General features: G+C 38.6%; 1 protein-coding gene across 1 annotated transcript; it reads left to right on the top strand.

The window, feature by feature from the left end:
- The first annotated feature begins 2843 nt into the window (after positions 1-2843).
- On the top strand, positions 2844-6838 carry SOSTDC1 (sclerostin domain containing 1). Its single transcript, XM_039709590.1, has 2 exons — positions 2844-3302; positions 5529-6838. The coding sequence occupies exons 1-2, from the start codon at positions 3098-3100 to the stop codon at positions 5942-5944; spliced, it is 621 nt and encodes a 206-aa protein (XP_039565524.1). The 5' UTR covers positions 2844-3097; the 3' UTR covers positions 5945-6838.
- The last annotated feature ends 4902 nt before the right edge of the window (positions 6839-11740 follow it).

Below are 11740 nucleotides of genomic sequence, written 5' to 3' on the forward strand. Positions count from 1 at the left end.
GAGAGAGAATTTACTGCCTAGGACTCAAAGCTCATAGAGTTTTATAGATCAATAAGAACATCCTGAGTTATGCCCAGGGGCAAAAAGGAAGCCAGTACAGACTTCAAAGACCTTGTGTAATATATTCCTTATGGCCAATACAGATTAAGCAGAGCAATGTTCAACACAAGCCATCAAATCTGACTAGAATGAGAACACACTCATTTTGGAGGCTATGAGGATAACTTAGAGCCTCCACCTTTGAGAACTTATCACAACATTTAACTAATGATAGCAAAATATATTTTAAGTCTGGAAACTCATTCTGAATTAAGCAACAAGAAACACCTTTTTATTCTGAAGTTCACTGAGGAAGAATAACCAAATTTATCTGATCAGTATTCCTTCAAGCAACTTCTAATCTCTCTCAGGGAGACTCAGAAAAAGTATTGCAAGCTCTAGGTTTGATAAAGAAAATATGAACTAAACTAACTGACAAACTCCTCAGAAGCCTGCTTACCTTTCAAATCAGGGAGGCTGACACTACTAACCAAGAAGCTGAAATCACAATATTTTTGTATAATATTTGTAACAAGTGGAAAACACAAATAAAATTAGAACAAAGTCTACTCTGTCTAGTGCACAAACAAATGAGGTAATCTATATTATCTTTCCTGTGGCAAATTCAGGGCCAAACTTTTACTTTACAAAGGCTGTAAGAAGCTTTTCGTGAGGTCTTCCTTCTCTGAGTGACAAGACCAAGAGATGTACGTGACAAACCTAACGATTTAATCTAGACTAAATTTGAGAGGATGATCATTAGTTTTCATCGAAAGGTTGAGGCCTAGCAGGCTCCTTGTAGACCCAGCCCTATAACGACTCCAAAGTCCCATTCATTTTGCCTGTGAGAAGATTATATGCCTTATTTCAGAGAAAACAGCTCTCAAGGTAACCTCTCAAGGTTACCTCAAGGTAACCTTGTCTAATGTGGGAAAATCTCTCTACTAGGAAGAGGTCTCCTGACTGGTATACACAGGTACTGTGGATAACTGGAAAAGCGTTTCCATGCTTTAATTACAGTGGCTCAGTTCAGCACAGAGACTATCCTGCAGGGTAGGTGAGATGTGTAAAGATCTGTATGATCTGTGAATATTAAAAAAAAAAAAAAAAATTAAGTAGGACTTCAACATCTACAAGGTTCACTGCTGCTGAAAAAAAAACCAAGCTCAAATATTAATAATCTGCAATGTACATATCTTTTTTGATTATTTGCTTAAGACTGATTTGTTTTTGTTTTTGGGGTTTTTTGGTTTTTTTTTTGTTTTTTTTTTTTTTTTTTTTTTTTTTGGTTTTTTTTGTTTGTTTGTTTGTTTGTTTGTTTTTTTAAGGGAAGGTAAAATGTACATCTTTGCTTTTGGGGTTAGATTAGATTCTCCATGAGAGTGGAACGTGGCATTTTTTAAGGGGTTAGCAGTGATCCCACTCCTCCATACATTACCCTGCTGAAAGATCTCACTCTGCCTTGCAACATTCTTGTTATTCCAGAACTGGGTTGGGCTAGTCATAATAGATGCAGGCAATCAACTCAACTTCCCCACACACAGCTCTGCCAGTAAAACTCACTTCACCTTGCAACACTCCTGTTTTTCCTGTGTCCTTTAAGCAAAAGCTATCAGTTTGGCACTCACAGTGGATGTGTCCTTACTCCTGCTGAAATCCAGGATAACTTTCTTAGTGATGCAAGAGGAAAGTGTTGCTGATATAGACAAGTGTCTGCTTGTGACTAGGGTGAAACAAAGTTGTCTTCTCTGAATGACAGATTTTGATCCTGGCAATAGATGTAACTAACCTGTGTTCCACTTATGATTTTATTGCAGCAATAAAGTCCAGTGTGACTTTAGATACCAACTCAATTACAGAGAGTGTTAGTGAGATTACAGTCTAATCTTTACATAATATGGCCTTCTGCAAGGCTGTACTTTTTCCCAAGAAAAGGGTTTCCTTTCTAGTTAGAACACTAGAGTTTTCATGGTTGTACACTGTTGTTTTATTTTGAAAATCTATAGAAGATTCACCATGATGTAGACAAGCATTGGCCTACTGGCAATATCTCAGTTTACACTGGCATTTGTATCTGGCCTGTGCAATTTTATGTAAAATCAAGTAAGTGCATGCCACAACAAAAAAAAAGTATGCCAAAGTAAGGATAATTCTTCCAAAATTAAAAAAACCCCAACGATTTGCATGTTTTCTCTTTGTTTCCTTTATCACTTGAAATAATACATTAAAATATGAAAATGCTCTAGGCAATGTACAAAACTAAAAAAGACTAGTTTGGTGAATGAGCATGGTGAGAGGCTATGAATATGGATACGTTTGTACTAAGGAGCCTAGAGGAGACACTTTTTATGTGTGGTGATACAGAAATACAGACTTATAACTCTGCACACCAGGGAGAGAATATTCCCCTAAACCAAGTAATTTCCCTTGCAGTACTCCCTGTTGATCAAAGCTGCATAATTTAAAGCATCTAGAGGCAGCTTTAAATTATTCACAATATTTTTTTAAAAATAATTTTGGTATATTGCAGATAGTATTTGTGTAACCAGCAGTCTTCTGTAAGTTCTATAAATTTTTCATCCTTATAGAGCTCATTTCAGTTTGAGAAGAGGGTATGCAACTTTGCATAAGTTGGGCAGGACAGGCTCATTCTGTCACCGTGTTAATCACATCAGCCACAGTGCCAGGCATGCAGGACCATAGGGAATGGCAGGGCAGAGCCGGCAGTCTCTAGGTCTCAGCCTGAATGCTGCTGTGTGCTGGTTCCTAAGAGTTTTCTGATACCCTCAAAAGCCCCAAATAGGAATCCTGCAATTAGTGCATCTAACTCCTCCTTTACTGCAGTCTTCTCTCCTATTGGTGAAAGGTCTTCGCAGCTCATGGAGGGACCCCACCCCTTTTGTGGGTTTTCATTCTGAAGCTATCCACAACTTTACACCTGAATGAATGCCAAACCTCTCTGAATATATAAAGGAAACCTGCAAGAGCAATTTCAGTTACACAGAAGAAGCAGAAGGAAAAGATTTCATCCAGCTTTGTCAGACAGCCTGAACCAGCCATGCTTCTCCCTGCCATTCACTTCTACGGCTTTCTGCTGGCTTGCATCTTCACGAGAAGCTACTTGGCTTTCAAGAACGATGCCACAGAGATACTTTATTCTCACGTTGTTAAACCCGCTGCGGCGAGCCCAAGTAGCAACAGCACGTTGAATCAAGCTAGAAACGGAGGCAGGCACTACACCAGCACTGGATCCGACCGTAACAGTGAGTATCCCACCGGCGGCACTTCCACCGCGGCCGTGGGCGGCAGCCCCGCCTGGCCCGGCGCCGGGAGCGGGAGCGGAGCCCCGGCCGGAGCCGCGCATCCCGGGGCAGCGCCCCGGCCCCCCAGCCCGAGCGCGGCGCTCCGGGGAACGCGCGCCTGGGGGAAGCCGGGACACGGGGAGATGCTGCTGGTTCCGGGCCGGGATCTGCCTCGCCGGGCGGCCTCCGAGCCAGCCGCCCTCCCACCCCCGTGCTGGGAAGTCCTGTAGGACCGGCTCTCTCGGGCAGGTTACTTCCTGAGGGAGGTTCATCCAGGAATGCCGGGTTCTATGGCATCTATCCGGCAGGGAAGCCAGATAAAGAAAAAGGACAGAGAGGCATTTCCAGAGCGCTCGCTTTTTTGACTCACCTCCCACTGCGGGCAGGGGAGGTGTCTGGGCTACTTTTCAAGTGCAATAAAAAACTCTGAATTTTGTTCCCGCTGTTTAGTTTTACTTCCTGCCGTAGCACTTACCCGCTTAACACCTCCAGCAAAAGTAAACAAATCAGGTCGTAATTTACCTATGATCTCTGCTCTAACTTGCCTTTTTTATATCCAGTCCTTTCCTTCTGAGTTTTATACACATAAGTCAGATACGTGGGGATCTGGAAACCTACTGACTTTATCTGTTCCATCCCCTGCACACCTCCTTAAAATGAAAGAAATCCAGATAGAGGAAACATTCACACACACCAACCCACCCACAGCAACTTGATAAAAATAGAGTCATCCCTGGAAAGTGAAGGCAACAAGTGACACCGATACCTTTCAGCTAAGCCAGGTGTGTCAGCTTTTATGAATGCTAAAGGGTTTTAATGCACAGGAAACATCTCATCATTATGAGATTACTGGGACAGCCCAGTAGGTATTCATTGTCACTGAGCTGTCACTGGTGAAAAGCTGAGCCGGGGAAGACAGAAAAACAGAAGGAAAGACAAACTCAGATCTGTGACCAGATGCTTCCAGGTACATTCCTGAGTGCAGCTGCAGGAAGGCAAGCCTGAATCTTTTCTGCAAAGCAGGCAGTAGAGCAGCCCTGTCAATATTCCCTGGGATCAGCCTGCAGATTTACAGTCCCCTCTTCCTGCCCACCCTGAGACACAGAGGACAGAGTGAAGCAATCTTAACGCAGTGCCTCAGTTCAGAACTTGCTTCCAAAAATCCAAGTAGAAACAGAAGCAGTCTGTAGCTGTGATATGTAGATGTACCTTCAAAGCCTTTTATGATTCATTCTGAAATGTTTCTAGTAATTACTTCTATTTTAAAAGCGTTAGTTAATTGCATTGTGTGTAGAATCTGTGCCGTAATTGTCCTTCGGAAAGAGGGAGAGCACAGACAGTAAAGATTGCTTATTAAAATTAAGCACACTGTGGGCGTTTATTTCAAAGTATAATTACTGAAATAAACAGTTGTGTTTATTGCAGGGTGCAGAGCCGCACATAGAGACGGGTACAAACATGCCTGTATGAGAAGCTCTGCATGTTGGCTCTGTCAGCTGCCTGAGAGAATTTGCAGGATCCTCTATGTTACACACAATATACAGACTACTACAGTTACAAAGAGGGTGTTCTCTTGAGGGCAAAAGGACCCCTCTGAAATTGTTGCTGCTAATCATCCAAACTTCATAGGCAGAACCCCATTCTGTGGTAACTTCAGCTGTTACCACTTCTGCAGTGTCTGCCCGGAGCCACAGAGTTCATGGGAGAGTTCAGTCCACTGTAACAATGGAATGAGAAGAAACACACTGTTTGAAATTAATTTAAAAGCATTTCAACTGTTTCCAAAGCAGTGTTTTCCCCCTTGCTAATGATCCAACATAATTGTTGTAAACATCACAGAGCAGATTCCCTAGACTGAGAATGAGCAGGAAACATTTCTTCCCTTGGGGCATTTTTTCTCTTCTAAAAGGTATGTCCCTGAGAAGAAGCATAGGGAATAAAATTGCCTCTTCTACCACAACTGCTGAAGTGCATGTCATTAGGAATTTTTTATGCTGTGGTATTATCCAGAGATACCATCAGCACTTGAGGCCCTTGTGTTGGGGGACACAACAGTAAAGAGATGTCATGTAAAGATTAAAGCCTACTTTAACTTCTGTAGAACATACCTGGTTAATGTGAAAATGACTGGTTAAGGAAATCGCTCCATTCTGAATCTCAGTGTTTATTGTTCTGTGCATTCTGCAGATCGCGTTCAAGTTGGTTGTCGAGAACTGAGATCCACCAAGTACATCTCAGATGGCCAGTGCACCAGCATTAATCCCCTGAAAGAACTGGTGTGTGCTGGTGAATGCCTCCCTTTGCCACTGCTGCCCAACTGGATTGGAGGAGGTTACGGAACCAAGTACTGGAGCAGGCGGAGCTCGCAGGAGTGGAGATGTGTCAACGACAAAACTCGCACTCAGAGGATCCAGCTCCAGTGCCAGGATGGAAGTATAAGAACCTACAAAATAACTGTGGTCACAGCCTGCAAGTGCAAGAGGTACACCAGGCAGCACAATGAGTCCAGCCACAACTTCGAGGGAACCTCTCAAGCAAAACCCATCCAGCACCACAAAGAAAGGAAAAGAGCCAGTAAATCCAGCAAGCATAGTACAAGTTAGAAGTCAAATATTTTCTGCTCTCTCATCTCCCATTCCTTGTGCCAAAATTGAACTCACCTGTAACCATTTGCTTTACCATTCTGACTGCTTAAAGACAAGTCTGCCATTGCTGTGTTTCTCAGTTTGCTTATTGCTTTGACCAAAATCAAAAGGGGCATTCTCAGCATATGGACTTTTTGGGTGATTTTCCAAATGCTCAAGATGGGGAATAATACAAGCCTTCCAAAACCACACTATAAACTTTAACAATTTCTCCAGCCATGGAAGCAAAGAAAATTTGCCAAGAGTATTCACTGAAGTCAATTTTGTAAAATGATGCTTTGTTGTGTGTTTTCCTGAGAACATTTATCACATCTATTGCCTTTTATATCATGTTTTATGATCTTCTGACAACAGCTTAAACTACAACACCATGTATCTGCTTTCAGATTAATTCTAAAAACAAAGTGCTTTGCATGCTCACCTTTCTCTTATCTCAGTATACCAAAAATTAAAATATGCATGGCAGCAATCAAAAAGTAAAGCTGAACAAACTATTTATTTGTTGTTGTAATTATTTAATGAGCTTTTATGTGTATTTCCCTCCAAAATTTCCTTATGTTTATAGCTTTTCATATGTATCAAAGTATTTTCCTATGATTTGGGGCTGGAGTAGAACATACATTTTGTAGATAATGTAAAATAGACATTTTAGCGTTTAGGTATATATATTTTAATTTTGAACATTCATAAACTTAGGTGTTATTTTGACATAGCAACATAAAAACTGTATTTTTCATTCTTCATCTTGTGTTATTTTTGTTTAAAAAGTGTGCAATCAAAAGACAGATATGACTTCCTTTCAAATTCATTGGTTTCTTTTTTTTTTTTACAAAAATAAACACTGCTAAAAAATGGTATTGTCTGGTTCTCTGTATGAAAATGTGCACATTTCAACCAGTCACAACACTTAAAAAAAGGGAGAATATTATTGGGTTTAAAAAAGTCTATCCATAAAATTTAACATTGAAACAATCTTTCTCAATGTGAAAATCTTATTTGACCGTTTAACAGATGGTGCTTATTAATGGTTCAAGTCAGGTTCTTATTTAACAATTCTCAAGCTCTAGATTTCAGAAGAAGTGTGTATTTGAGAAATTTTACAAGCTAGTGAGACACCACCTTTTTTTTTTCTTTTCATTAGTAATGATCAAGTCAGTATAATGGTATAAATTACATATGACTTCATTTTTTCTATAGAACCAATAGAGTCCTGCACTTTTATTCACAGATTCTTATAAAATGTATCAGAAAATTAGTGATTAATCTACTTTTCATCACATAGTGTATGACTCACCTGTTCTTAATCTTTCAAGCTGTATTTAAACACTATGGGCAAGATTTCATCATGGGATTCTGCTGTTCTTAAATCATTAACTTTTACAATCCATTTGCACCCAAAGTAAAAATTACACAAGAGGAGAGTAATGAAAAATCTTACCTGATAAGGTCTCACCCAAGTTCTCTTTGACCTTCTTTTTATCTCATCCTATTTTGCATTTTAATTCTAAAAGATTCATCATGAAGCGCTTGGCAGGGATCTTGGTCATTAATGTAGAACTGTTTGAAAATTGCTGCTGCCTGACTTGACTTACTGAATCCTAATTTTTATTGACAAAATGTAATGAATTTTCCTCAAAGTTACTTTCAAAAATTCACTTTAAAATTTCCCATTTAAGTAAAAGAGAGATACACTTTTTTATTAAACTTTAAGTGATCCACATGGTAGTACAGTTAAAAACCCCCATGGCATTAATGAACTAGTTGGTTTGACTGTGAAAATATCAAAATTATGAGACCGGAGACCATTTATACTTAAATTCTCTGATCTTAAAGGTGCTTCTCTTAAGCATAAAAGGAGAGATGATGAATAAAAGAGTTAGCAGGGAGAGAACTGAAATGACATTGCTGCTAGGCATATCAGTTCAGCAGACTTAGAGTTTTTAAAATTATTTTAAGAAACATTATAGTCTCGTTCAGTCATTTAATGACATTTTTTTTCCAAATACCAAACATCTATTTTTAAATTGCTATCAGCTACTTATTCAGGATGATAAAACACAAAATATTGAGATAATGGACCAAAATATAACCAATTTCAATGCCAACAGTCAGTAAAAATCAGTAAAGCTGCTCTACCTGTTCTGTGTTTAACTTCCAGAAACAAGAAGGATGAAAAAACTTCATATCTTTCTCATAACTTTTCTTCAGTCCGTGAAGCTGGACTGTAGGAACAAAATAGATGTTTAATATCAGTTTACATTTTAGAAAGAGGGATAATAACTTCTAGATTGTCCTTTTATGCAGAACTACCCAAAGGGAAACAATCTGACACACTTCTGCTAAAATGACTTTGTGAAATTTTGCTGGATGTGCTATAGAAATACCATGGGGCCCATTTCTAAGTCTGGCATATTTGAGGGGACATGAGGGAAGCCAGCAGGAGCCATGTCCATCAGCAGCAACTTAATTTTGATGTGCCAGCTGAGTTAGCTAAGGCCTCTTCTTTAGCTATCTCTGGCCTTTTGTGGGAGAGATCTGCAGGGAAGCAGCACTAGAAATATGTTAATATAGAATTTTCTGAAGGAATAATGTTACTCTGTGATGCAGCTTGTAGCTCTGAATGCTTCAATGTGGCCTATACAGTGCCTTCTGTTTCATCCTGTTACACGTGAACCCACAAGGGTCTATCCAAGGATCCAAACAAAAGGCATTACACAAGTACATCTAACTAGTTTCTTGTGGAGAATCTCTAACATGTAAAGTTGCAGTGGGTGGGATATGGGCCATTGCTCTTGTGGAGGTCAGTGCCCAAAGATTCTCAAAGACTCAGAGAGTCTTTGCTTATTCAGAGCATTGCTTAAACTGAAATAATTTTAGACATGATACAGCTCAAGTTTGCTTCAGAGTTAAAAAGGAAAGACAAACATGTTAAAATTTTCACCCAAAGTCTTAAGTCAAATAGATACAAGAAGTATGTAATGTTGTTTTGAAAAAGTACAATGTAGAGGCAGATTAGAGAATTTTTTTCATAAATTGGACTAAAATATTATTTATTATTACACTATTATTATTTATTACACTAAAAATATGTGGAAGTTGACTTTCATAATGATGTTCAATCATATAGGTAGATCAGAATTCCAAATACTTTCTTAAAAAGCATTTCAAACATCTAAAAAAGAACTTAATAATTTTATCATTTCTCCTACTTGCTTATTTAGAAAACTAAAAGTGAATAGATTACAAATAATCTGTTAATCTGCCATCACTATTTCATTACTTTTGAGTTGATGAAATCCGCTCCCAGCTAAGGGGTAAATTGTTTTATAATGAGTGGAAATCAATTTTCCTTAGACATAACTAGAAACAAACTTAGCCAGATGCTGATTGTTTTGATAGCATGGAGGCACTCAGAGGCACACTTCTCAGAGGCAGTGGTAGATAGTATGTGTCATTAAGGCATTTATCAACTGTGGAAGTCATAAGGGCCTGACATTGGCAATCTAGACTAGAAAGGCCCCTAACAAGTTTATTTATTCAGTTATTTAATAATAGTAACAAATCTGCTGCTCTCGCCTTTCCAGCAGCCTTGGAATCGAAATCTCCCAATCCAAGCCCAGTCATTTGTTTGGAAATAAAGCAGACATTTGAATAACAGCCTTCAAAATACCTAACAGATTTCTGCTAGTAAATCACTTTAGTCCTTCTAACCTTGACCTTTATATCCTTCCTGAAGAAGTACAACATTAATCAAGAAAGGACTGTTCAATACATTCCACTGTGAGAGTCTTGTTGCTACAGTATTAACCTGGAGGTGTTCAGTTGAAAATTATAAGGAATCCTTAGAGTTGGAAGGTATCCTATTCTCATGATGCATTTCCTTTCCCGGAGGCCAGGCAAGGGGCTTTGATTTTAAGTTCATTGACATACATATAAACATCACTCCAGGCTAAACCTGAAAATTCTCTAGAGATTTATGAGCTAAGCAGACATTCTGTCACTGGATTTGGTAATTTTGCCTGAACGTCGCCCCCACAACAAAAAGCCTGCCCATGCATCTTTCTGAAAGACATCCAGCTTTTCAGCTCACTCCTTCTGTGAGTTATGTGGACTGACACACTAGGAAAGTGTGATTTACAAGAGATATCGCCTACTACTGAGTTAATATTCAAACATCTACCTTACTCAGTACTTCCATGACAAGAAAATACTCTTAATTTTAAATTAAGGCTTATTGAACAACATGCCATGAAAATAACTAGTCTCTACTACTAATTGCTGAGAGAAATCTTTAGAAACACTGGACTGTAACTCCATTTCGGGAGTTTGCATTTTCTTACCTCCCTTTGGTGTGACATGAAAAGTGAAAAGAGGTGATGTTGTATTACCTGAAGTTCAGGCCTTCTTAATGCTTCTTTACAACCACCAAGAAATACAGAGGATGTCTTAACAGAAATGAAAATCTGGACAACTTCTTTAATAGGGATGGAATATGGTACTTCTTGAATGTAATGGAAAAAGAAATAAAATAAAATAATTCAGCTATCAGAAAAGAGGCCCAAAAAAATCAAAATCAAAATCACCTGAAATGATAATATAGCTCTGTTTACTAAACTGCAGTGGTAACTCCTGTCAAAAAGTGATCTTTACTACCATCTGCTTAAGTAAAAAATACTAAATCACAAAAAAATGTTTTGAACACTTTGTTTATTTATTGTCCCTTTCTCTATTTTAGTAGTTGTACAATAGTGTATAATTGTCTCATTGTTTAAACTCTTAGCTGTTCTGAATTACATTACTACAGCACACTTGCTTTTTGATACATAAATATTTAAAATCTCTTTTTAGAATGTCCGGATGCATTATTTTTTAATTTTGACTACTGAGAGGAAAAGCAATGCTGACTTGGCTTAGGAGTTCCACATTTGATTTGTTTTGTTAGGCCCAGTGAGAAGTGACTTCATGAGGAAGCTGTAAAGCAACTTAATAAAAGCATAAACCATTCTGTGAAGTCTGATTTCAGTTGGATAAAGAAGAGCTATCCAGGCACAGTCATTAAGGTTCTTTTGTATAAAACAGTGGAGAATTGAGAGAGGGCCTGAGGAGCCCTACCACAAGAACAGCCACTGAGAGATGGAGTAACTATGCAAACCTTTAAAACACTCTGCAGCACAAAGACTTTGAATTGTAGCTGAAGCAAGTTTAAGCATCTGTGGCTTGTTAGATTATTATTTTATGTATTTGCTTATTTATTTATTCATTTACTTTGGGATGGGTTGGAGAAAACCTTTTTAGATTCCCTATGGCCATTAAGTTGGGATGGAGAACAGAGGTCTGAGTGTTTCTAAAATGCAAAGCTGCAATAATTTTGGTTTTAGCAAGGAACACTTGCTTTTGGTGTATTTTTCTTGTCTTCATTGAAAAAGTCTGCTGAAACTTTTGCTTTTGTGCATCTTTATTGCAATTTTTAGGACACTAGCCAGAACAGCTTATAGCACCTGGGAACTGGTTGTATTACTGCAGTGTAATTGTCTTCAGATATTGAAATGCCTGAACCTGGGTATGTCTAGAAGAGGAGAAAGAAGAGAAGATGGATCAAAAGAAAGGAACAAAATGACATGTGGAGGACAGCATATGCTGTGTGTTCTTCATTTTCTTCTATCCTCACAACTTTTCATGAGACTTCAAAAGTCTTGCTCAATCTGCAGATTTTCAAGCCCGCTAGCCCATGAGCATTGCTACCCTTGGGATGTA

This window comes from Passer montanus, unplaced genomic scaffold (assembly GCF_014805655.1).
Source record: "Passer montanus isolate IOZ18808 unplaced genomic scaffold, ASM1480565v1 scaffold10, whole genome shotgun sequence".
In the NCBI taxonomy this organism is placed as follows: domain Eukaryota; kingdom Metazoa; phylum Chordata; class Aves; order Passeriformes; family Passeridae; genus Passer; species Passer montanus.